This window comes from Podarcis pityusensis, assembly GCF_964106645.2.
Source record: "Podarcis pityusensis genome assembly, chromosome: 10".
In the NCBI taxonomy this organism is placed as follows: domain Eukaryota; kingdom Metazoa; phylum Chordata; class Lepidosauria; order Squamata; family Lacertidae; genus Podarcis; species Podarcis pityusensis.
Window position 1 is genome coordinate 56,059,133 of NC_138035.1, and position 27,356 is coordinate 56,086,488.

At 42.6% G+C, this 27,356-nt stretch overlaps 1 protein-coding gene and 1 long non-coding RNA gene across 2 annotated transcripts in view; one reads left to right on the forward strand and one right to left on the reverse strand.

Moving 5' to 3' along the window:
- Positions 1–1,544: 1,544 nt before the first annotated feature.
- CTTNBP2 (cortactin binding protein 2) overlaps positions 1,545–27,356 on the reverse strand; it is a 126,084-nt gene continuing 100,272 nt past the window's right edge. The window contains 10 exon segments of the mRNA XM_081023454.1: positions 1,545–3,366; positions 3,369–3,527; positions 10,552–10,656; positions 12,707–12,839; positions 14,160–14,220; positions 14,984–15,169; positions 16,196–16,401; positions 17,616–17,794; positions 26,028–26,215; positions 26,762–26,914. Of these exon segments, the coding sequence (XP_080879580.1) occupies positions 3,283–3,366; positions 3,369–3,527; positions 10,552–10,656; positions 12,707–12,839; positions 14,160–14,220; positions 14,984–15,169; positions 16,196–16,401; positions 17,616–17,794; positions 26,028–26,215; positions 26,762–26,914 (1,454 nt within the window). The 3' untranslated portion in view covers positions 1,545–3,282.
- LOC308486786 lies at positions 21,203–22,304 on the forward strand. The gene is made up of 3 exons (XR_013991308.1): positions 21,203–21,283; positions 21,319–21,787; positions 22,156–22,304. It is a non-coding gene; the product is annotated as an uncharacterized lncRNA (long non-coding RNA).

Here is a 27,356-nt window from a genome sequence, read left to right on the forward strand (position 1 = left end):
TTTGTGTATGTTGAATTTTTATTGCGATGAGGACTTAAGGTTGAGACACTTGCTTTTGGCTAAATAACACTGACGAGTTTAGACAAACATAGTCATTTCATTAGATTTAATTTAGGTATCAATTAAATTTAGCTGTATTTACACCTTTTTCCACTTTGTTTTCCTGTTGTAATCATGCACCACTCTGTTACTAAACTGCTCAGACGCAAGTTGCACCCAGTCGTTCTGGTCTGTAATTTGATATCATTATCGGTTCATTCATATGCTCAAGGAAAATGTGACTTCTTTCAAAATGTAGTATTCTATCCAGAGATGAAATAGTTGTGTTTCAAAACTGCCACAGATAAATTTCTACTTTCCTCATTGAAGGAAGGTAAAGGTAAAGAGACCCCTGACCATTAAGTCCAGTCGCGGATGACTCTGGGGTTGTGGCGCTCATCTCGCTTTACTGGCCAAGGGAGCCGGCGTACAGCTTCTGGGTCATGTGGCCAGCATGACTAAGATGCTTCTAGCGAACCAGAGCAGCGCACAGAAACAGCATTTACCTTCCTGCCGGAGCGGTACCTATTTATCTACTTGCACTTGATGCTTTCGAATTGCTAGGTTGGCAGGAGCAGGGACCGAGCAATGGGAGCTCACCCCGTCGCAGGGATTCAAATCGCCGGCCTTCTGATCAGCAAGCCCTAGGCTCAGTCAAAATTATTTGTTAAGATTGCATATTTACAGTGGATCTTAGGGCAGATGTATGGAGCATTCTCTTAGAAAGTCACCTAATGAGTTGTAGCCTTGTATGCAGTTAATCAGGGTGGATGCCCATTGAATTCAATGGGACTGATATCTGACCAAGAAAATCATAGGGCTGGATTCCATGACTGCTTTCTGGGAAATCTTTGATTATTTAATGCTCAACATTTAAAAAACAATAACAAACATTTAAGAACTTCAAGGCTGCAATGCTACATACACACTAACTTGAGAGTGAGTTCCACTGCAGATTTGTGAAGTAGACTTGCAAAAAAAAAGAAAGAAAAAGATTGCACTGTTAGTGGCTGAATAATTCCTTAAAATTCACACAGTTAATGATCACGCTGTGTTAAGTTGCTAATAACTTTTGAATCCCATTCTCAACTCAGTGTTGAGTTGAACAAAATACTGATGTTTGCAAAAAAAACCCCATACACGTTTTCTCCCTATTCTAATTCTGTATTTGTCTTGTGCCAAGATTTTAGTAACAGAATTTAAAAGACAAGTGAGAAGTGGGGGAAACCAAAAAACCAAGAATAAGAGGCCCTGCTATGGGAAGGCAATGGGAGCATGGGTATAGTTTGTGGGAAACAGAATGGGAATTCCATTGGGAATGTTGGCTAAGACCCGGGTCCTGGTTATCTTAAAGATGTGATGTAAAGCATGGAAGCAGTAGTAGGTAGGAAACAAAGTTCCAGGTTCCAGTTTTTGCAGCACATGCACACAGAGAATACACATAAAACTACAAACACACACACACACACACACGTGTAAGACAGAAACAAACATATTTGCAGAAATTGCAGTACAAAAGGGTTTTATTGGCATGACAGATGAAATTCCAGGAGAACATTTAACATAACTGCTGACTTTACTTTTACAAACTCTCTTGGAGAGATGTTGGATTGCACATCTTCATAGCACTCTCACAGCAAGTGCCTAGCAATTCACCAGCTGGCTATGTAGCCTGTTTTTCTTAAGTAATCTGTACCGATTCATTTACTGAAAGTGTCATCTCAAGGCAGGATCTTGGAACTGTGCCCAGTGTGAACACTGAAAGGGTACAGTCTTCTGTGAGTGAAAAGGATGTACGATGGAGGAAATAGCAGTTAAAACATTATTTTAGACAGGATATACAAATGGGTCACATCGCCCAATTTATTGCTATTGCTTTTTCTCCTGATGACTACTGCATGCTAATCAAGTGCTGTCCTTTTAAGAAAAACGATCTTTGAATGTAAAATGCCCTAAATTTCTAGCATGTGTCAAAAATGAGAAAAGTAGAGGGGGACAGGAGTTTTTATAGCGTAGGCATATATAATAATAATTTACGTAATTAAATGCTTTCTTTCTTTAGTGATAAAAAGCAGCATGAGACAAATGACAACAGACTGCTTATTATGATGGCTTTGGAGTTCTTGTTTTGAACAGAAAAAACAAAGTCTGCACAAATCATCAGTCATACAGGAACCTGGAATGCAAAAGAGAAGCGACAAAGGAGTTTGAGACAAGAAATAAACCAAACTACCCAATAATATGGGCAATTGAAATATTTAATGCAGTTTATAACTGAAAGAAACTGGGGAGTATTCCCAATTCTTCCCATTATTGCCACATTCCATTCACTTTTCAGAAAGTGAACTTTTTTTCTTTTTTGCCTTGAAAACACATGTATATTATTAGCTTTAAGCCAGTGCTGTACAGAATTGTGCAACCCAATGTATGAAATAGAACACAGGAAACTTCAGTATATATAACTATATATAAAGGTTATCATCCATATCCAATGATCCTGTTCTACAGGCAGTAGGGATATTACACACAGAATAGCATTTTAAGGTAACCCCCTGTAGGATCCCGGTATACACAGGAAACGAAAGCAGATCCACTGCTTAGTTTTTCACATAGGATCCTGTTGCATGGGAATCCCACTGCATACTAGCAGAGTGGAACTCCAGGAGAGTCTCTGATTGCAAGTGATGAGTAAACAGCAAATGACACACTGACTTTGCTGTACAGATAGTCAGTCAATCCTTCTGAATTTGCTACCTGCATCTTAATGCAATGGAGAACACATCTCTCCACCAAGACATCACACGTGGTACTAGCTCTTTTGTACACAGATATCTCTGGATGAAGTCTCTCATATATATATATATATATATATATATATATATATATATATAGTGTGTGTGTGTGTGTGTGTGTGTGTGTGCGTGCCTATGCATGTATTATTTACACTCTTTGTAGCGATACCCCTGAATATAATTAAACAATAAAACGTTTTCAGATTAGAAAATCATCTGTGAAGCTCTCTCACTTTCTAAAGTTCAATTTAATATAATCTAATATTTTTTTCCCATTATAAACAGCTTATTTACACAGAAATTAAACTGTGGTCCCATAGATACAACCGAGAAAACATATTTTAAAATTATTTACACTCGTAAATAAATTTGTTCTCCAAAGGTAACTAAGATTACGCAAAGGCCGAAGGGGGGAAAATGAATGGCAGACTGGTAGATTTATTTGCATTTCTCAAGTTGTATGTGCATGTTCCAAATTTCTTCTTTCGAGTCCTTGACTGCCTCTATTTGCCTTGTATTGCTGCTGCTGCTGCTTCATTTAGTGTTCTGAGAAGACTGGCTGACTTTATTTCTGGGCACAGGAAGAAAAGATTTCACTCTGGAAACACCACTCTTGAAAGATTCAGTTTTTGACTTCGTGTTGCTGCATTGCACAGTTGGACCGCTGCTGAGAGGACACATCCCAGAATTCCCATCCTGCCGACAGAACAGCATTATATATCATCAATGATTTCACTCCTGACCGAAGCAAAAAGAATAAAGAACAAAAGGCAAAAATTGTCTGGGATCAAGAACCCTGAGCTTACACCAAGCTTCTGCTGCCAGCAGATACAGATACACTGAGGGGGTGAATGCACTGTGCTGACTATCGCAGCAGCTCTGCTTTATGGTATGCAAGCCATGTCTTTGGATTCCTTCACCGGCCTTCCTCTGTTATTGTGCAGGGCGACCCTAGGCATTTTTACTTCGAAGTGAGGCCCTGTGTGTTCCATGGGGCTGACTTCCTAACAAGTACAGTCGTACCTTGGAAGTCGAACGGAATCCGTTCTGGAAGTCCGTTTGACTTCCAAAATGGTTTGGAAACCAAGGCACGGCTTCTGATTGGCTACAGGAAGCTCCTGCAGCCAATCGGGAGCTGCGGCAGACGTCTGGGTTCCAAAGAACCTGAAGGAGCGTCTCCACCCCCATCGTTCAGCCCGGACACAGAGATCCAGCGCCGAGGGCCTTCTGGCGGTTCCCTCATTGCGAGAAGCGAGGTTACAGGGAACCAGGCAGAGGGCCTTCTCGGTGGTGGCGCCCGCCCTGTGGAACGCCCTCCCTTCAGATGTGAAGGAAATAAGCAGCTATCCTATCTTTAAAAGACATCTGAAGTCAGCCTGTTTAGGGAAGTTTTTAATATTTAATGCTGTATTGTTTTTAACACTCGATTGGGAGCCTCCCAGAGTGGCTGGGGAAACTCAGCCAGATGGGCGGGGTATAAATATTTATTATTATTATTATTATTATTATTAAAGAACGTTCACAAACCGGAACAATCACTTCCGGGTTTGCGGCATTTGGCACCCAAAACATTTGACTCACAAGTCGTTCGAGATCCAAGGTACAACTGTATGTTCGGAATTTAAGAGGAGCCCTCCTGATTGGTCCATTTAGTCCACCATATTGTTTCCCCATAAAACTCTCCTGTTGCTGCTCCATAGCAGTGGCATACTGGCTCTGAACCAGAGGTTTCTTCTAGCCATCAGAGGGAGAAAGGAGGGGCTTCCTCAGTTTAACATGCCCGGGTTACATCCATATGAGGCTAGTGTGACATGCTCAACATGGGCCTGGCATAAGAAACTGTTTGGAAATATCAACTGCTGCAGCTAACATTTTAGAACATGGGTAGGCAAACTAAGGCCCGGGGGCCGGATCTGGTCCAATCACCTTCTAAATCCAGCCCACGGATGATCCGGGAATCAGCGTGCTTTTACATGAGTAGAATGTGTGCTTTTATTTAAAATGCACCTCTGGATTAATTGTGGGGCATAGGAATATGTTCATTATTATTTTTCAAAATATAGTCCGGCCCCCCACAAGGTCTGAGGGACACTGGACTGGCCCCCTGCTGAAAAAGTTTGCTGACCCCTGATTTAGAATGTGTAATACCTGATTTGAGTTGTTACCAAATTGTTCCTGGGCTTAATTTGAAGTGCTAGTCTTGATCTAAATGGTTTGGGACCACAGCATTTCCAGGACAGGGTCAGTCCAAGACATTTTGGCACCTGAGATGTACCACAGAATGCTCCTCCTGCCTCCCCGCTGCTGTGATGTGAAACGGGGAGGAACACGGAAGCTTTAAGGTGTGAGACAAGTTGGGTTACCTATTATGCACTGAGTTACAGCAACCTGAGTCAGAAATGGCACCACTTTTACAGCGCTACTTGAGTTTATTTAGCTAGTCAGAATAATCATTTGCTCCGCTGTTAATTTTGCACAGCCAAAAGTGTGTCGAAACTGCATGAAATTGTGCTCGATTTGTAAATAAAATTGACAATGAAATATTTCTCCTTCACGATGAATCACTATGTACACAAAATTCGACCCACCTCCTTTGTTTCCCCACTTTCCCTTCTCAAAATATATACCAGCTCCTACCACTTTATGTATGAAAACAACCCTGAAAATTTCCACCGTCCAACTGTTGAGAAAGCAAACGTTTTGCATATTAAATAGTTTCATGTGTAGAGGCTTATATGAGATTATTTTCCTCGGGCCTCAAAACGGTATGGCTGGTGGCATTTGCAGTGTGTATTTTTGGATGAAAAGAAGAGAGCCTGTGATTACAGAATGCAGCTGCCTACATGCCTTTTAAGACTAAATAGATTCTATGCCCACCACCATATCTGGACGTTTTTTCTATTCCTACAATATCCCTGTTTCTATTTTTAAATGCATGTCTTGTCTTCTCCTATTTTCTGCTTCCCTCCCTTCCCCCACCGCATCTTACGATTCCAGAAGCTACACCAAGCAGCAAGAAGAAAGAGCCGTAGGCATATCTGGGTACAGCCACCTGCTTTCTGCAAGCCTGGTGGGTTCTAATCTGGATAACATAAAACCTGCTGATAAATGCATGACCGCTGCTGAGGAGACTGAAACCGTCTAAATGCTGCAGAGATTTCTATGCACACTTCTGGACAAAGTAAAATCTATCTTCCATTCCCCCCCCCCAAAAAAAATGGGGGAAAACAATGCTAAAGGGAAGGCAGGGCACAACATCTCACCCTATTTCATACAACTGTAGAGTTGGAAGGGACCCTAATGGTCATCTAGTCCAACCCCCTGCAATGCTGGAACCACAGCTGTCAACTTTTCCCTTTTCTTGCGAGGAATCCTATTCGGAATAAGGGAATTTCCCTTAAAAAATGGGAAACGTTGACAGCTATGGCCGGAACATGCAGTTGTCCTGTACGGGAATCGAACCTGCAACTTTGGCGTTATCAGCACCATGCTCTGACCAACTATTCTTTTTTCACTTCAGTACTACCTTTTATCTAAATCAGTAAAAATCTCTACTGCAGTAGTTATATATTTGCCACAAACCATATTATAATGAGACAATTTAACAAATGTACGTTGGAAGGCTGATCTGTACACAATACACACCCTGTTTTGTTCCCTACTACACAGTTGCTGCTTATAACCAGCATCTGCTGGCAACTATACCACAAAGATGGGACTGATCAAGCCACTGCGTTCATTTGATGCCGTTTTTCACTCATGAATTCATCGAAATATACTTGCCACTGGAAATGAGCGCCCTCCCTCAAACTGAGTTTCACAGGAAAGAAAAAAAAAGTCTTTTTCTGACTTAATCAAGGTGTGTGGGGCTACAGTCATACCTCATGTTACGTTTACTTCATGATACGTTTTTTCAGGTTGCGTCCCGCGGCAACCCAAAAGTACCGGAAACGGTTACTTCTGGGTTTCGCCACTCGCGCATGCCCAGACGCGCAAAATGACATCATGCACATGCGCAGAAGTGGCGAATCGCAACCCGCACATGTGCAGACGCACTACTGCGGGTTGTGTTCTATTCATGTTGCAAACGGGCCTCCGGAACGGATCCCATTCACAACCAGAGGTACCACTGTATATAGCAAGCTTCAACCTTCCAAGCGTTGTGGAGGCACCTAAATGTGATATATATATATATATATATATATATATATATATATATATATATCCCATCAGTGACTGACTGAATCAGTAGGGTCCAATAAAACGTATGCCGACCTAAAGGCACATATATGCATAGACCTGTGAATTATTATTATTTTTAAACTGAATTACAAACATTGTTTTGGACACACGTATAGAGCTAGTTGGAAGGGCCTTTGGCGATCATCCACCCCACGCCCTTGCTCAGTGCAGGATCTGCAGTGCAGATGCAGCTACAGCTTTGTGGACAGATCATAATTTTGGAAGGGACTGCGAGGGTCATCTAGTCCTCACCCAATGTGGGGCATGAAGCCACGACCCTGAGGTGAAGAGTCTCACGCTCTACTGTCATTCGGTCTGCTTAAATATCTAACCCCCCCTTCTCCAGGTAGCTGCCACTTTCCTACTGGGATATAGGCATATAGGCTGATGTACAAACTCATCACAAGTGATGTTCCCAGACAGGCCTCCATGTGATTATCTTTGTATACATTCTGAGATGCTTTGCAGACCTTCTTCCCTCTTTCCTATTTCACATGCTAAGAAGGCAACGGCCTCTACCAACTCAGAGGAAGGGGGGGGGAATCCTTTTTAGCAACTGAACATTTCTAATTGTCACTTCCAAGCAACCCTCCCCCCTGGGTACCATTTTAGTCAGCCACTACCTCTGTGTTTTTGAGTTTCCATGGTAACGGCAACCATCTGGAGGGTTCATGGTCTCTGGGCCCGCTCATGAATGGCTAAAGCCGAATGCTCTCTCATCCTAGTGCTAGCTAGTCTGAGCTTCTCAATTATTTTTCCTCAGAGTGGGCTGTGTTTTGTGTGGGTGTCACAAATCTTTCTTTTTTTAAAAGAAAAAAAATCTTCTAGGGTATGGGGCTCATTTCAAATGCAAGTGAAAGTACTTCATTCTGATTATTATGCCACTGAAAGGCAAGTAACGAATAGGTATGGGATAGCAACACACAAACAAGTACACACAATCCCCAGTGCTAAAGGTACACAGCAACAGCGGTGAAGAATGCCACGTTTGTCGAGGGAGGTTTCACTCGCGTTAATAGCTCAGCAGTTCACACAGCCCACCCACCAATTCAACAAAGCCCACCCATTCCCTAAGCCTCTGTTCATATCCTACTGAAAATGTGGCAAAGATTTACGGTATACAGTGCTGTGTTGTGGTCTTCCAATTTTTCTGTCTGCACGAGCATTCCAGGTTGCTAGAGAGATTGATTCCCGCTCTCCCTGCCCTGTGTACTGTTCTGGGGGTTTTATGACCCCCTACCCCAAGCCAATTGGGTGGTGCATGGGGCAGTGTAGAGATGGATTTTAGCACCACGGTGCAAATGGAAGTCCTTGCAAGGGGCTTCCACTGATGAGGCTGTGAATCCCACCCCACATTAACATGCAAGTACAGCCGTATCTTCACTTTGGAACAGCTTAATTCCCGAACGTTTTGGTTCCTGAACGCCACGAACCCAGAAGTGACTGTTCCAGTTTGCGAACATTTTTTTGGAAGCCAAACGTCCGATGGGGCTTCTGCGGCTTCTGATTGGCTGCAGGAGCTTTCTGCAGCCTATCAGAAGTCGCACTTTGGCTTCTGAATGTTTTGGAAGTCGAACGGATTTCCGGAACGGATTCCGTTCGACTTCCAAGGTACGGCTGTACAAGAATAGATTTAAAAATATCAGTCATATGACCACTTCTGCTGTAATCTGATATGGTATATGGTACGCTTTTCCAGCTGAAGGAAAAGGTTATATAAACTCATCTTTTGTCGGGTTTCCGTATGGCAAGCTGTGTTACAGCATGTTTGCGAATCGCCTTGAGACTCGTGTGAAATAATATTCATAAATTAGGAAAATAAAACAACTAAATGTGCTCTTTCAATGCGCCCAACCTGGTTGCCAGATGTTTAAGAAACTTTGCCCCTCATCCATGGTAAAGGTAAAGGGGACCCCGACCGTTAGATCCAGTTGCGGACGACTCTGGGGTTGCAGCGCTCATCTCGCTTTATTGGCCGAGGGAGCCGGCATACAGCTTCTGGGTCATGTGGCCAGCATGACTAAGCTGCTTCTGGCGAACCACAGCAGTGCACGGAAATGCCGTTTACCTTCCCACTGGAGCGGAACCTGTTTATCTACTTGCACTTTGACGTGCTTTCGAACTGCTAGGCGGGCAGGAGCGGGAACCAAGCAACGGGAGCTCACCCCACTGCAGGGATTCAAACCGCCGACCTTCTGATTGGCAAGTCCTAGGCTCTGTGGTTTAACCTACAGCGCCACTGAGCATCAATAGGCTGGGAAACCACAAAGATTTTCAAATTGTGCAGCAGGGGAGTAAGCAACAATCTTTTGGGGTTTTCCATGGTGTATCGTTGATAGCTTACCACTTCTGTTTGTGCACTGTAGGAGAACAACAGTATGAACCTGTACACAGAAGAAAGCCCAACTGGCTTCCACGGTTCTTAAATAAGTAAATATGGGATTGCAACCTAAAACGCTTAACTGGAGACAGCACATCCGACTGGGGGAAGGATCTATTCTCGCTGGGTCCTTTGGGCAACACATCCCATTTGCAGGGCTCAATTTTTAATTTTTCTCCTTACTTCGGAGGATGTTTATATAAATAAAGCAAGAGACTTTGAAATCCTGTGCACCCTGGAAGTTCTTCATAAATGATAAATAGCCGCAGTAAAAAGTTGTATAATTCTATCAAGCTGCACAGCAGAGAGAGAGAGAGGTGAAGCAAGGCTGTTGCCTCCGTTGAGATGCCAGCTGCCTTTGGTTCTCCCTAGCAGCAGCCATTTCATTAGGCTTCTGAAACTATTCTCATCCCACATAGTCATTGTAATAACTGCCTGAGCTTGCCATTCTCCTCCTCCTCCCTCGTCATCCCCTTTTCCAAGTGTGTGGTGTTTTTAGATTATCATCCTGAAGGCAACGGTTATCTTCTCTCTGATCTTGTAAGCTGCTCTGGGAGCCTTTTTGGCCAAAGAGCAGGGCAAAAACACTTTAAATAAATGCATAAGTATGTATTCACTATTTCTGTAAATGACCAGGTAGCTCAACAAAAATAAAACTCTAACGCGAATGCAAAAGCAAAATTGAATTTCTGGACAATGGAGGTGTCAAACACAACACCTCATCTGATTTTTGTTTTCAAAAATCTGAAATATTTTAACATCTTCCCATGGCAACCAGTGGTCCATAGGATAATGTCTAGCCTGCATATCTGCTTCATTCATTCTCTCTCTCTCTCTCTCTCTCTCTCTCTCTCTCCACCTTTGTGCTCATATTTCATGCGCATCAGTCTCTCTTGCCCATCTTGTGCCTATCTCTGTCGTTCTCTGCCTTCTCTCATGGTGAAACTTCACTTCCACAAGGACAACACAATATAAAGAGCCTTGGCAACCATGCAGTGACTGTGCTCAGTATGCCCTGAATCTAACAAACGACTCTAGGCTTAGGTTATGGACATACAAAGACATACTTATGCCACGTTATCACAGCTCGTCACAAACCTGCTGTGATGCTGAAGTTTTGGCCTTAATGACGTTTGCTGAAAATACAGGATCCTTCTGAGAAGCATTAATCATCATCACCAGCTCATCCTTTGAATCTACTATCTGTATAAGGTTTGGTGAGGAAGGAGGGATGGAAAAAGTCAAGAGTTAGAAGTCAAAACAGGGATATGCCTATACCCCTCATTAAGTCTACACTAGCTTCCCATGATCAATAGACCAATAGCGACAACAGAGATAAGATTATGAAGTCAGAGGGAAATCTCACTCGCATATACAAAAACTGATATACAGTGGTACCTCGGGTTAAGTACTTAATTCGTTCCGCAGGTCCGTTCTTAACCTGAAACTGTTCTTAACCTGAAGCACCACTTTAGCTAATGGGGCCTCCTGCTGCTGCCGCACCGCTGGAGCCCAATTTCTGTTCTTATCCTGAAGCAAAGTTCTTAACCTGAAGCACTATTTCTGGGTTAGCGGAGTCTGTAACCTGAAGCGTATGTAATCTGAGGTACCACTGTATGTTTTTAAGCAATGCTCTGTGTATCATTGTTAATCTGCTTTGGTAAACCTCTTAAACCTTGGTAATACACTCTGTAAACATATTATAAAGGTTTCCAGAGTTGAAAAGAGTGTTGCCAAGCTGCAGTCTATACACTATGTCTTCTGTGATTAGATACAACTTATGCAGCACCACAGTACATCCAATAATGTCTACAGGACACCAACCGGACATTATTGGAGGCGGCAAGGGAACTTTCCATATGATGATGGAACTTCTACATAATGAGTTACTCCCCTATGAAATAGCGGTCTATAAATATTTGTGTAAATAAATAAGGGCATGCACCAAAAACTTCATGGAAAATGTGAGTTTCAAGGAGAGAGTTAATGGAAGAGAGAGGCAACAACTTGCAGCCATTTTTGAAAACAAGTTTCAGACATAAGGGGCAGAGTGAGAAAGGGAAAGGGAAGGAGATGTTCGGACAGATGATGGACCTGAACACCAGCAGGAGTTTTGGGTGGAAAGGATGCCAGGATAAGAAGATGCAAAGCCACAGGGAACTTCGAAAGTACAGATGAGGATTTTGTGATGGATCCTAGGCTGAAAGACGGTGTAGGAATTAAGGACAGCTGTCAGGTGGTCTGAGCAATAAAACAGATGACTTGTTTGGTGGTAGAGCATTGGTATAGGGTGGGTGTAGGAAGAGGGGAGAGAAGGTTGCAGCTTTCAGAATGGGAGATGACAAGACCACAACTCTGAATATTTGCTGACAAAGCAGAAAAGGCTATATTTTTACAATGTTAAAACAGGTGAAATTGAAGTGACTTGGTTGCAATGTGGAACAGATGTGTCTATCCAATGAGGTAGGTGGTGATATTCTCAATGGACACAGAGATGCAAACCTCTAATACAGAGTATATGAGGAAAGGAAACATAGGAATGAGTTTGAGAAGGCGATGGAACATATAAGCAGCAATGTCAGAGAAGTACTTAAGAACTGAGGAATGAATGGAGGGGGATCTTGGTCTGGGATAGGGAGACAAAATTGGGTACCATCATATAGGCAATATGAAAGCCATGGGATCTGATGAAATAACCTAGGATTGGGAACAACAATATATCACTGAGACAGATTCTAATGGAAACAGGGAACAGAGAAACGAGAGATTGGTCAGGCAGGAAGAGACCCAGTTGAGGACAGAAACTATGGCAAGAAGGGAATCTGGCAAGATGAGGACAAAAACCTTTGAATTTGGCTGTGAGGAAATCATCTGCTGAGGGCACTTTAAATAGAGAGCAGGAGAGGAGTTGGAGGAGAAAGAAGTGAGAATAAGCCATTTTGCAGACATTTTGAAATTGTAATTCTGCAAGTGTTCTAATTAAATCCAGACTTATTTTTTATTTATGTAATTATAAGCATTTTAAAATTTTGAAATGGAATAAATAAATGAAAAGTGGGAGTAAGCAGTCGACTGAAGGAGTTTGGCGACAACACTGGGTAGAAACAGAAAAGGAAGGCACTTAGAGAGATGGATGAGTCTATGAATGTTTTCCTGAGAATGGGAGAAAATTGTGACGTGTTGGAATGAAGCATGGATGGAACCAGAGGAAACGGACAGGCCGATTACATGAAGAGATGTAGACTGCAGTTACCTTGCTTATGTCAGATTCCGATTTGCTTAAACATATGCTCTGAAGCTCCTGCACAAGGTCTACTTCATCATCAGAACCAACCGATAGCCTCTGCTCCAGGTTTAACACACTTAGTGGGTCATCTTCTAGACGTCTAGGAAAACAAAATAAAAGCCAATTTAATTTATTCTACATTTAAAAAAATCATTCTTGACACTGTTGCCTAGGAAAGGTGAGATTTTAAAATTGAGAGTTTAGGGTCTACTCAAAATATATCTGGGTTGCATATTAATTCTATGAGTGGTTTAATTAACCTTCCCTGCTACACGGGCATTTCCTTACTAATCTACAAGGGAGAAATGGCCTTTTCTAGTATAATGTGCGAGCAAGTTCACACATGCAACATTAAACGATGACAACCATTAAACACGGCAGACAGACCTTTCATATCATCAAACATGAATGCAAGCACAATATTTTTTAACAGAGGCATTTCAAACATTTACATAGGAGTGAGTCACAATCTGCTGAAACAACAGATAATTTATATATGTAAAGTGTTTTCCCAAAGCTGCAAATCCTCTGGAGAAGTAAAACTAAACTTGATTTGAGTCTCGTTCAGTTAATCTGTGCCTTTGACCATTTGCTCAACAGTATATAGAATGGACAGCAGAATTTTTAGAAACTATCACACTGGCTTAAGGACTGCCATTCTGCAAACTAAAACAGATGGGAATTCATTCCTGTGAACTATTCGAAAGCAAGTGTGTAGGCTGTTCTGTTTCGTATAAGCCAGGAACGTTATAGAATGTTCCTGAAGACCAGGCATGTGTCCAATAGCACTCACATGCACATTGCCAGGACCAGCTCAAGACATTTTGACACCTGAGGCACCTCCCTGTCATTCAGGAAAATGGGGTGATGGATGATCAGGAACATCAGGAACGAGAGAGAGAGATCGACATTGGGATCTGCTGCCCTGGTGGATCCTTGCCACCTGAAGCGGTTGCCTCACCTTGCTTCATGGGCGCACCAACCCTGCACATTGCTCTCAACCACTTTTATCTTTTTAACAAAACATGTTGAGGCTGTGACAACCTCAACTGCAGTTCTGCAGCACTTGTGCTTTCTAACCTTTGTGGCATTTTGGCAGGTTGTGACTTGGCAGCTTTGTGTTTGCCATCTGCACATGGTTTGATATTTTGGCTACGACATCCAGCCAGAGTAATTTAAAGTGAATATTATTGTCTGCATATTCTCCCATTTCCTATGTAATTGGGGGAGGGGAGGGCAATGATGCCCACCTCATCTCACACGACAGGCTTACTGACCTCAGAACAAACAATTATCTAAAATTTCCTAGAAAACGGACCGGGACACATAAAAATGTACAGTACTGGGTTATTACAGAATTCAGTTATTTAATTTTATCATTGCCTAATAATTTTCCAGTCCCCCTCTGAAAGCAACTTACTTTTTTGTTAGAGAAGCCATTTTGTTCCCATTTTCCTGCAATATGTTCTTTGACTTGACACCTACACAAGACGAAGGATGAGAAGTATTGACACACACATACAGTCGGTGGGAGTAATCCATGAAGCACCAGTGGTGCCAATCCTGTACAGTGGTACCTCGGGTTAAGAACTTAATTCGTTCTGGAGGTCCGTTCTTAACCTAAAACTGTTCTTAACCTGAAGCACCACTTTAGCTAATGGGGCCTCCTGCCACCGCCACGCGATTTCTGTTCTCATCCTGAAGCAAAGTTCTTAACCCGAGGTACTATTTCTGGGTTATCGGAGTCTGTAACCTGAAGCGTCTGTAACCCGAGGTACCACTGTACAGTCATACCTCGGGTTACAGGCGCTTCAGGCTGCGTTTTTTTGGGTTATGCACCCGCCGAAACCCAGAAGTACCAGAACGGGTTACTTCCGGGTTTCGGCATTTGCGCATGCACAGAAGCACCGAATCGCAACCCGCGTGTGTGCAGATGTGCTGCTGCAGGTTGCAAATGCTGCGGGTTGCGAAAGTGCATCCCGCGTGGATCATGTTTGCAACCCGAGCATCCACTGTATCTGTTTTAGCAGGGTTAAAGAGAAGTTGCACTTCAGCGGTGGTGAGTGGATTATGCATATCGTTGGTAAACAACACCACCAACAACAACAACAACAACAACTCAGAAATGAAAGAGCCCTGACTGAACGGTTAAAGGACAGAACATTCACATTAAACAGAATTTCCTGGCCCATCTCTGCAGTGCCTATGAGGTCCCCAGGGCCTTTCATTCCCATTAGCCATTACCTTCTGCATTCTCCTCTTTCCTACTCCAGGACTGGGCTGACAATTGGCCTGATTTCTTACGAGGACTGGTGCTCACTTTTCTCCAAGCGATGCTTTCTCCTCTTTTCTTGGGGCAATTCTTGTAGTTTGACACCATAGAGAGGGGGAAGTTTCCTCCTTTGAAATCAGCAATGTACCGATCCAGCTCTGAAACATTGAGAACAAAATAAGCCGTGGTGGTGATAATTCAAGACCTGACATATTATAATGTGATGCCAAATGCCTTTGTCTAAAAGTGCATCAGCTAAGCTTTTTTTAAAAAACCACCATGGTTTTATGGAACTGGAAGATTTGCTGTGATTGCAAGGATGAATAAAGAGGTCGAACAATGAAATGTTATAGGTTTTTGAGACTTAATTGATTGGTTTTGTGGGCTCAGCAGTAAGCACTAGATCTGTTACAATCGTGGGCTACCTAATTGCTCAACCAGAAATAAATCATGGGCCCCAATGTAAAAATGAACTACCTCTGGTTTCACAAAGAAACACACAAGCAAATGACACAGGAAGCACCAGGGGCAGAAACTGTGTGTGTGATGATTGCATGAGAGAGAAAGAGCCGAGATGAATGCAAAAATAGAGATTCAGGCCCTCGTAGCCAGAAAGGAGAGAGCTGCAGTGCCTGGACCAATAAAGAGAACCATGAGCAATATATTCAAACACTTGGCCACAACAAAAATAAGAAAAATAGAGAATTTATCTACATCTGTGAACATGTCAGACTCCTTGCAAAATAAAAATATCTAGTGCTCAAACTCCATGGGAAAGACCCATGCAATTGACCATACCTATGTGGTTGTAGCACATAATAATAAGAAGAAGAAGAAGAAGAAGAAGAAGAAGAAGAAGAAGAAGAAGAAATATACCACTCTTCATCTGTACATCTCAGGGCAGTTCACAACATAACAGTGCCGAGAGATGAACTCATGGAGAAATGTCTCCCTCAGTTCTAGTTTAACATTACGTGATCAGTGATCAGACAGGCAAGCAACAGAAGTTTGTTTTTTACTTGCTTAAGCTATTCTGATCACTCCAAAACACGTTTCTTGAAACCATGCCTGAGATGTGGTAGTTAGTGGGTGCTATCAATGTCTTCTAGGATTGCTGGGTTATAGCCTTCAGTTTCCTTCCTGGACGTTTGAATCTAGCAATCAACCCATTTACTATTTCCCACCTGCTCTGGGAAGAGGACATCCATGCAGAACAGCTTTATTTAAGAGGATGCTGAGCGCAGCTTTCACCACAGCCTGTTGCCCTTGGCTCGGACTTTTCTTGACTGCCATCTGTCCCAGTGCGGATGGTCTTTTCAGTGAAGCTCTGGAGAGAATTGCTTCTTGAACTCGGGGAGCAATAACAGAATTCCATAACTTGGACATCCACCTTGGAGCACAGAGGGAAAACAAATAGCACTAAGGCATGAACATTGTAGCTACAGCTTTTTTCATCCTTGCATGAGAAGCTGTTGAAATTCCCTCTTCTGGTATGGGGCAATAGCTTAGAGGCAGAATGCATGCTTTGAGTTCAGAAGATCCTATATTCAGTCCCTTGCATGTTGGTAAAAAAATAATATCAGGTGATATAAAATAGCTCTTCCTGAGACCACAGAGAGCTCCTACAAATCCTGAGAAAGACACCTGGACAGCAAACCATTGCTGTCTTGAACAGTTGTACCTTGGTTGTTGAACTTAATCCATTCTGGGAATCCGTTCGACTCCCAAAATGGTTCGAAAACCAAGGCGCGGCTTCCGATTGGCTGTAGGAGCTTCCTGCACTCAGTTGGAAGCCATGGAAGCCGCGTCAGATGTCTGGCTTCCAAAAAACGTTTGCAAACCGGAACACTCACTTCTGGGTTTGGGAGCCAAAACGTCCAAGTACCAAGAACTTGAACCTCCCTTTCTATGAGACAAGTGTGTCATGTAATCATAATCAAAGACATAAAATGTAATTTTAGCCCCTGGATTTAATAGTCTAATGGAGGCCCAGTGTGTATTACTGCAGTTGTGAAGCACACAATTACTTTTCCCCACTACTGCCATTGCATGCTTTGCAACTCCTTATATATTCCTGATATGTTATATCAAAAAACTAACTAACCAAAGAGTTTGCTAGCTCTAATAAAAAAAAAAAAGAGAAAATAGCCACGAGCATTTAAGAAACTCACTTACATCATAGCATCATCATGATTGTCGGAATGAAATAAAAAGTAAACGAATAAATTCAGCATCTGTAACCAAGTAAATGTCTACACGGTGGTGCTGCAACTATTTTTTTTAAAAGAAATAAGTTATTCTGCTGTGTGTTGTACATGATTGTAATTAAGCAGTACATCAGGGCTTGCCAACCTTTCTGAAGCAGCAGGTACATTTTGAATTTTGAGAAAGAGCTGTGGGTGCCAGTCGCAAAATGGCTGCCAAGAAGGCACGGTGTAACACAAAATTAAGAGAGAGTGCAGCCATGGGAGAAAGACTGGGAAACTCTATGAATGTGAATTAGTCGCGCTAGAACAGATTACAGTGATGTACTGGAGAAGTAAGTATTTTAAGGATGTCACTGCTGCCCTGTATCATTAATGAAGAATAAACAACAAGACTTACTTCACTGTTGTGTGGCTGTGACCAGGCACCACCGGACAAGACAGAAAATGCTTCGGTCCCACAAGTGCTTCAGGTGCACCAAGCCGTGATAAACATGAATTGAGTTGGTGCCAGACTGCGAGAATCCAATCTATGATCTTGCACACTGGATCACACGGAGGAGGCATTTTTCCTTTGAACTGGAGAGAGAGCAGATGATTGGTTTTGGACCTCTTTGAAGAAGGAAAGCAACTTCACAACGCAATATGCTGTACATAAGCAGTAGGTTTCACTAAAACGAACACTTGCATGCTCATTCCTTGATAACAGCAGCATCAAGCAGTCACTGCTCGTGTAAAAACCCCACCATGGATCAAATACCACCAAGACGCCTGTCCTTCTCACTTCTCATCACTATAAATACAAGTGCTTTTCGATGGAGCTTTCATGGCTAAAAGTCATTGTGTTGAGTGACCAAGCAATAAGATATCAAATGGTGTACAGGCATGTGTGAATTATTTCCAAACTCAGAAAGATGAAAACATTTCAGTTCTTTTGAAACAACACAAGCAGTGGCCTGAAACTCCAAAGCACACCTAAAGGTAAACAATTTTAAGAAGACGCAAAGTCAGTAGGATGCTCCAGCTTCTAATGTGAACCAAAATTTTAATATTTGAAACTATGGAGTGTTTTATTTTGCCCTTCCAGTGGTAGTAACATCAACTGATTTCTTGAGCAAGCCCTATAATAATGGACAAGGGTTGTACATTTTAATGGGGCTTTTTAAAAAAGAAGAACATCCCAATAGATGAATAAAGCCTAATTCTATACGAAGCATTCACACTTAAGTCCCAGTAGAAGCGTTACAGAGATATTGGCTATGCAGTCTGCCTTCAAGTGGCATATCATCACCACCTCAAGAGGAAACAAGGCATAACATTACATATAGCAAGAAACAACGGTGTCGCCAGCAGTGTGCAGATGCTCTTGCTTACGCCATCTTGCCAGGACAAGCTTGGGGAATATGACTGCTGCACATCTAATGTTACAAAGGAACAAATGAAGCCTTTGGGACTGTAACTTTTCTCCCAATTAACATTTAATGCTACTTGGGCACAAGTTCCGACCATCACATTGGTGGTGAAAAGTCTCGATCTGGTAAGCAAAAATGCATCAGTCCTGTCAGCAATGCTTTAAGTCTATTCATCATTTCAATTTCCCACAATGCCATTGCGGTAGCATTGCTAAGGGGCCCGAGATGCAGACACTGGGCACTGCTTCACCACCAAATAAGCCCACTAGGGTCTACTGATCAGTGGCGTAGCGTGGGGGGTGCAGGGGGGGCCGGCCGCACCGTGCGCAACATCTGGGGGGGGGGCGTGCTCGCACTCGCAGCTCTCTGCCCCTACCTGGCTCACTCTCTCTCTCTCACTGCAGTGCTGGCTGTGCGAATCCGATCCGAGCCGCTGGGTCGCCGCCCACTGTGGAGGGGGTGGGTGCCAGGCGTGCGGTGCGGAGAGAGAGAGAGGGACTATCTGGGGGAGGGACAGTGCAGTGGCCGCCCAGCGCAGCGCTGAGCGCGGGAGAGAACCACACCAGACCAGCCCAGGCAGCAGCAAGAAGAAGCTGGCAGTGGCGGCAGGTTAGGGGTTAGGGGGCGCAAATTACTTGCCTTGCCCCGGGTTAGGGGGCGCAAATTACTTGCCTTGCCCCGGGTGCTGACAACCCATGCTACGCCGCTGCTACTGATTGAGAACTCATTCACTGGATCATCACCTTGTCATGGTGAGTGGGCTTGCACATTCCTATGACCCTTGTGAGCAAAGCCATCAGGAGTCTCGTGCTCCCAGCAGGGTCACCCAAGGTGGTAAGGTCAAAGGGGAGGAGCTAGACAAAGGATGATCCAAAAAGTACTCAATGGCAGAACAGGCGGATAATAAGCAGTATGTTACAACGGCTGAAAGGTGGGTGAAGGATGCAGCAGATAAGAATCTACTGGTCATTGTGATACTCATGCCATCGGAATAGAGTCTTACTGCAAAGACTGTGCGTTGGTCAGCATGCACTGATCTACACACAAAAAACAAATTCATGCACAGGCATCTTCCAAAACCACTGTTAAAACCGTGTTTATGGAAGACAATCTAACTCGGCTACAAGTGATTGCCAAAGAAGACAGATAGTTGGACTTGTCCCAAGGTGAAAGCATACTGGGATATGATATATAATGAACTTAAGAAAGTGTTTAAGAACACTTTTCATAAGAAACCAGAAGCTTTCCTGCTAGGTATTCTAGGAGAAGAGATTCTCAAGAAAGACTATACTCTATTTTTATATGCTAAACAGCAGCAAGGATTCTTTTAGCCCAGAAATGGAAGCAGCAAGAAATTCCGACAGTAGAAGAATGGCAAAATAAGATGATTGAATATGTAGAACTGGCAAAACAGTCTGGAAAAATCCAAGACCGGCGAGACCAACAGTTTGAAAAAGACTGAAGTAAATTTATTACGTATTTGAAAGAGCATTGTAAACATTTTACAACACTAACAGGACTGATTTAAATGTTTGCTAGTCAAAAGTAGAATGTTGTTTACAATTAAAAAGAATATCAAAGCAAAAAGAAAGGTAGATAGGGGGAATGAGAAATGTGGATGAAATTATGATTGGAAGCTAGAAAGTCAGTTTGGAGGGATGGGGGGAAGTCAATGACTTGAGAGAGTCAAAATATAGGTGATGATAAGAAATGTAAAAATTGTATGGTGTTTGCTGAAAATGAAAATGCTAATAAATATTATTATAAAAAAAGAAAAAACTTGCACCCAGAGTTGTTTTCTTTCAGTGTAAATAATCTTACACTGGGACGTGGGTGGCGCTGTGGGTAAAACCTCAGCGCCTAGGACTTGCCGATCGCATGGTCGGCGGTTCGAATCCCCGCGGCAGGGTGCGCGCCCGTCATTCGGTCCCAGCGCCTGCCAACCTAGCAGTTCGAAAGCACCTCTGGGTGCAAGTAGATAAATAGGTACCGCGTTATAGCGGGAAGGTAAACGGCATTCCGTGTGCTGCACTGGCTCGCCAGATGCAGCTTGTCACGCTGGCCACGTGACCCGGAAGTGTCTGCAGACAGCGCTGGCTCCCGGCCTATAGAGTGAGATGAGTGCACAACCCTAGAGTCTGGCAAGACTGGCCCGAACGGTCAGGGGTACCTTTACCTTTACCTAATCTTACACCTCTCACAAAAAAGAGGGCTCTCTTGTTTTATAACAACTGTATAAAGAAAGGGCCAAGTACTAAGGTTCTCCCACACAGCGGAGGCCTACTGCTATCAATGACTTCAAATTTCAAATTATTCTTTCAGTTCTCATTGTGTTGGTTTGCTCATTTGCTGAAGCTATTTCGCCGCATTTATGCCCTTGCTTCCATTTTGCTCGTTTTCAATTAAAAAACACTTGTAGACAACAGGGAGCACTCCAGGCATTTAACAAAGATAGAGGCAGAGATCAGGAAACGACAGAAGAACCAAACACAAGTATTCAGTTAAGGGATAATGCCTTGCTTTGAGGCAAGAGCTAAAAAGGAAATCCTTTCATAAGAAATAACTCATGTTCTTCCTAATCTCATTAGAAGCAGGGCTTTCTGCTGTGCAGTCAGACCAGCTGTGGAAAGATACCGTTTTGTGTGTGTGTGTGTGTGTGTGTGTGTGTGTGTGGTGTTGTTTTTTTTAAAGCGCTTCTTTCATAGTCCTGTTGTGGACATTTAATTGAAATTAATTTTAAAAGGGAATATCACGATGAGGGTTGTGTATATATTAGTATAAAATGCATAAACTTCTGCACCAAGGTAACCCTAATTCACCACCCTGTATACATTATTGGCTCATTTTGAATAATGTAAATCTGCAATCCTATACCTACTCATCTGGGAGCAAATCCCATCGAACTCAACGAGACTTGCTTCTGCATAGACATATAGGATCCCCACTATATATTCATCTTGCTCTCACCACAGGGAAATGTTTTGCACTTCCAACCCAACATTGAATACTACAATACTTTGCTGTTTCAGTTCATATGTGGAGTGGCAGCTATTACTGGTGATGAGTGCTCTCTGGAAGTTCATCACAGAAAGCACACCTTTCATGAGCTTTCTCCAAAATCCCCAAGATAAAACTTGGCTCCTATATGAACCTTTTCTAGGTAAAGGTACCCCTGCCCGTACGGGCCAGTCTTGACAGACTCTAGGGTTGTGTGCTCATCTCACTCTAAAGGCCAGGAGCCAGCGCTGTCCGCAGACACTTCCGGGTCACGTGGCCAGCGTGACGAAGCTGCTCTGGCGAGCCAGCACCAGAGCAGCACACGGAAACGCCGTTTACCTTCCCGCTATAAAGCGGTACCTATTTATCTACTTGCACTTAAGGGTGCTTTCGAACTGCTAGGTGGGCAGGAGCTGGGACTGAACGGCGGGAGCTCACCCCGCCGCGGGGATTCGAACCGCCGACCATGCGATCGGCAAGTCCTAGGCGCTGAGGTTTTACCCACAGCGCCACCCGCGTCCCCTTTTCTAGGAATGCACTAAAAGCCCCAGAACTCCCCCTCCCTCCCTGTTGTTTTTTACATGGTTGCTGCTGTTTCATAAGCACCAAGTGGGAGGGAGGAATTTCATCACGATTACCTGGTACCTTATGAATCCCTTGCTTGGTTCATTATTCGACCTATCTCCCGCTGGAACAGCAGAAGAAGGTAGTTTAGGGAAGAGGAAGGAAAGGGAAGAGGAGTCTGGAAGAGAACTGGGTTGATGTGTGGGGTGGAAGAAGCTGAGATCTTTTTTAGCTCAAATAAAAATCCAAGCCCAAGAAGAATTATAACACTGCAATGTTCATCTTCTATTGAGGCAGACATTATGAGTTCTGGATGCTTGTACAGTCGTACTTTGGATCCCAAATGCCCTGGAACTCAGACGTTTTGGCTCCCAAATGCCGCAAACCTGGAAGTGACTGTTCCGGTTTGCAAACGTTCTTTTGGAACCCAAATGTCCGATGGGGCTTCCATGACTTCTGATTGGCTGCAGGAGCTTCCTGCAGCCAATCAGAAGCCACAATTTGGTTTTCGAACGTTTTGGAAGTCGAACGGATTTCCGGAATGGATTCCATTCGACTTCCAAGGTACGACTGTATTTTTGAGAGTCAAAATACAAAAATTTCAGTGACATCACTAACTACTGTGCAACTATAGCTCTATAGACTATAGTATACCTTACACAAATATTTTAATGATGGACTTCCGGGGTGGCGCTATCGGTAACGGCGGACTCCCTCTGAACTGGAGGGACTAGCTCCGCATGAAACGGGTCTTTTCCGCTACAGCGAAGTGGGGACCCTTCTGGAAATCACAGGTGGATGAAGCCTGTGACCGTGGGACTCGGCGGGCACCCTTAGCGCCCCCCCAACTTGCAAAGGAACCCACTAACGGGCTCCGAAGCGAAGAGGGGGAAGTGGCGCGGTGCTGTGAGTCAATTGCTTTTTCTGCGGAGCGAAGCCGCATAGCCGTTGCCGGAGAGCGCTGCCTTTTTCCTGGGACAATTTGGCATCTAAAATAACCACCCGTGAGTACTGGAACATTGAACATTTGGACTTTAAATAAGAACTGGCGAAATAGAAAGGAATTTGGACTTAAAAATTTACCTTAATTTGGTACTGAAACGGTAAGGTCTAAACAGGAAGTCAGCCTTCCGTTTCCTTGTAGCCAGAATAAAGCAAAGACAACATAAACTAGAGCTTTAAAAATCACTTTCAAAGGATTGGTTTTCATCATTTAAAATCGCTGAACCCCCCCTTCGGTAGCAGGAGAAGAAGGGGGATCTTTTTTGGGCTGTTTAAACCTGCAGAGTGAGTTTAAAGCAATTTTCCACCGTCCTGATCCTGGAGCGGGGTGTCAGAATTGACGCTGGATGAAGATTGGATTGTTTATTTCTTTTTTTTTATCATTAGGATTGTTCTATAAAATTGATGAATGCTAGAAAAATGTTGAAATGAAATTACTTGGCTCTTGTAAAAATGTCTAAAGAATTTGGTAAGAATGTTATGGCTAGGAGAAGTTGGTAAAAATAAGATTTAAGTTTTAAACTTTAAGGTGTTTTTTTTATAAGATAAGATGAAAATAGATTAAGGTAATGTAATGACAGAATACTATGAATTATGGAAAGGATTTGCTGTGATTATTATTAATCAGGATACAAGAAAAGGGAGGAGGAGGAGGTCAAAGAAAGAAGGTATTGAAAGTGGAGAATTTGAGAATGATGGTTTTATTTTTTATTTTTATTTTTCTGTCTTGTCTTTTTTTGTGTGTGTAATTTAAAATTTTTTTTCCAATAAATATCATTTAAAAAAACAAACAAACAAATATTTTAATGATTACTGTGATGATGTATGTGGTGTGCCTTGAATGTGGAAAGAACACAACAAACCTAACATATCTAAATTTCAAAGCAGCAATGTATAGCTAGCTTTCCTTTTACAATGGGCTCACATCCTTGAGGTTTCAATCTCTTAATCCATGTTGGCTTCTGGGTCTCCTAATCACTGTGAGACAAAGAACTGCCTCTCAGGTGCTGCTTGCGGAAGAAGTCACACCTGCTAAATTTCTCTCTGCCACACATTCTCGAGAACATCTCTCTGCCACCGCAGGCTCAGGAAAATCACTTAAAGCTAGTTCCTGACAAACACACCAGTTCCACTAAGCAGCAATGATTTATGATTTCATTTCAAAGGGAGTAGGATGATAAACCATCCATTGCTAACTAGGATTTGAAGCTCTCCATGCTGCCAGGAGACCTACAATCAGTGAAGAAGAAGAAGAAGAAGAAGAAGAAGAAGAAGAAGAAGAAGAAGAAGAAGAAGAAGAATCCACCCAGTGGTTGTGTACATAAAAAGGGGTCTCAGATTTTTCTTTATTTCGGTAGGCATTATTCCTAAGAGGAAGGCTTCAGGGGGTTTTGGGAATGAAAATTTAAGAATCTACTTAATTTCATGATATATGATATCCCAAAATTCTCTTATTCTTTTATACTCCAACTACAGTGGCTAGGATTCTAATGGGTAAGAATTGGAAAAGTGACAACATCCCCACCAAAACAGACTGGCAAGTGAGAATGATTGAATATCTACAACTCACAAAGGTGAAAGGAAGAATAAGAAGAAACTCAATACAAAAAGTTAATAAAGATTGGATAATTTTTGAAGAATATAATAGAAATTACTGTGATAATGCTAACCTCTGGGCAGACGTAGAATGAATCATGAAATATAAAGAAAGTATATAATAAAACCAATTGGAAGAAATGGAAATTAATAATAATGAAATGTGTATAGGTTAACAAATGTAAAATAGCACAATGAAAAGAATAGGAAGTTAGTGTCAAGGGTGTGTTTGGTGTGTTTATGCTGTAATATGTGCAGTGTGTAGAGGTGTCACTGCTTTTAAAAACCGACCTGAAGTGGTTTCCATCCCTTACGTATTATTTTTAACACTCAATTGGGAGCCGCCCAGAGTGGCTGGGGAAACTCAGCCAGAAGGGCAGGGTATAAATAAATTATTATTATTATTATTATTATTATTATTATTATTTATGTGTCTGTGACAAACCTGAAGGATGAGAGCTTATCATCAGGCAACAACTCAACACTGCTGCAGTACAGTTGGGTGGATTTTTCTTTTTCTTTATTTTTTTTAAATAAACTTTACTATACATCAATTAAGATCAGTTTACATATTACTAATAACATTTAACTTAAACAGTACATACAACACATCCAATACACACTGCACCTCTATTGAAGTCTTAAATGGTAGCAGTTACAGCAGGCAGAAAATGCCTCCTTAACACGTATTGGTGATGTAATTGACTACCAACAAGCCAAGTCCGCTCAAAAGCAATTCTGCAATTTGATTTAAGAAAGGCTTATGCATGAAAGTTACTGGTTTGTTGCTAGTATGTAGGAATGATGATGAAGTTCCATCTGCGTATTTATAAATATATACAGTCAGACCTTGGCTCCCGAATGGCTCTGTTTTCAAACTTTTCAGCTCCCAAATGCCAAAACCTGGAAGTAAATGCTCCGGTTTTCGAATGTTTTTTGGAAGCTGAACATCTGATGTGGCTTCCGCTTGAGTGTAGGAAGCTCTTGCAACCAATTGAAAGCCACGCCTCAGTTGTCGAACATTTCGGAACAGACTTCCGGAACGGATTACATTCGACAACAGAGGTTTAACTGTATCTCAATTCATAAACTAAATCGCAGAACTTATTGAGCGGTGTACAAACGCTCACTTCTTTGTCCTCCAAAATGGAAGAGCTTTAGTTCTCTTATTAATTTATTTGGTTCTAGTAACGCCTTTTGTAGTGAACAGTGACCTGAAACTCAAGCAGGCATGCTCCTACCTTGCTTAAAACCTTCCTTCTTAAGAACCTTTGCAGGAGGCCATGGATCGGTTCTCCGTCCCATCTTAGCTGAACCCAGAGGAAATGTTGCTGAACCATCAGGTCAGAGCCTTGAAGCCGAGATTTTGCAATGGTCCCCATAAGAAAACAATTCTCGTGGAAGTAATAAGCTTCAGGTGCACCATTGGCTAAACAAAACCAAAACAAAACAACCAAAAGAGAAGAAAAGCTCAAAATAAAACATCCAGGTGATAGAGCTAATCAAGAAACAGACTCAAAATGCAAGCTCATTTAAATGGATCACATATCACTGTGGCAGGGTTCGTATGCGACTGCCCTGTCATTCTGTACTGAGCTAAGCCTCCAACCATACCATGAACCTTGCTTATAGCTTATGGTTTGTCTGGAGAGAGCTAATCCATGAGCCTGGGTTCAGGTGCCCTGCTAAGGCTATGGCTTAGCTCAGTGCAATGCACTGCAGAGAGATCAGGGAGGAGTCAGGTGTAGGCCAGCATGTTCGTGTGTTTGTGCTAAGCCTGTGTCAAGGGCAAACTTCCAAAGAAAACTCTGCTCTTTAAAACAAAATAAAGAAAATTCCTTCCAGTAGCACCTTAGAGACCAACTAAGTTTGTTATTGGTATGAGCTTTCGTGTGCATCCACACGTCTTCAGATACTTTAAAAGTGTGTTTTCCATAGTAGTGAACCCCAGAGAAACAAAAAAACATTTCTGTACCTTTCTTCATAGTGTAGGGGTTCTCAGAGCCACGGTTTTCAAGAGGTTGGAGAAACTCCCCCAGTAATTCCAATAATGTCGCTTTTTCCAAATTCTCTAAAATTACAATGGTTCTGTTGTTTACAGAAGGCTGTTTCACAGGGATCAGGCAACCTGTGGATACAAAGAGCTTATTGTGGCTGGCAGAGGGAAACCTGCCTCTCTCAATTTACAACATGCATTTTTCATAATAAGAACATATCTAGAGCATGTAGGAACTTTGATGCTGCTTTTGTCCACTCCCCTTTGCCCCCCAAATATCTCATGGAAGGGGTGACTAACCCTCCTTGGCTCAAGGGCCACATTCCCTCTTGGCTATCTCTCCAAGGGCCACATGCTAGCAGTTGGGAGTCTAACCTATGGTTAACAGATTTTTTTCAATGAATCCGGGGACACTTCTTTTTCTTCTTCTTTTTTTAAGCTAAGTAGCAACAGGGAGTCAGTAGTGGGAATGGCGAGGCAAAAGACCCTGGGCCCAAGCACACATGCATATTGTATAAATGTGCAAAGCCCTTCTTTTGCACCCTGTGAAACATAAATGCGCAGAGTTTTTTCA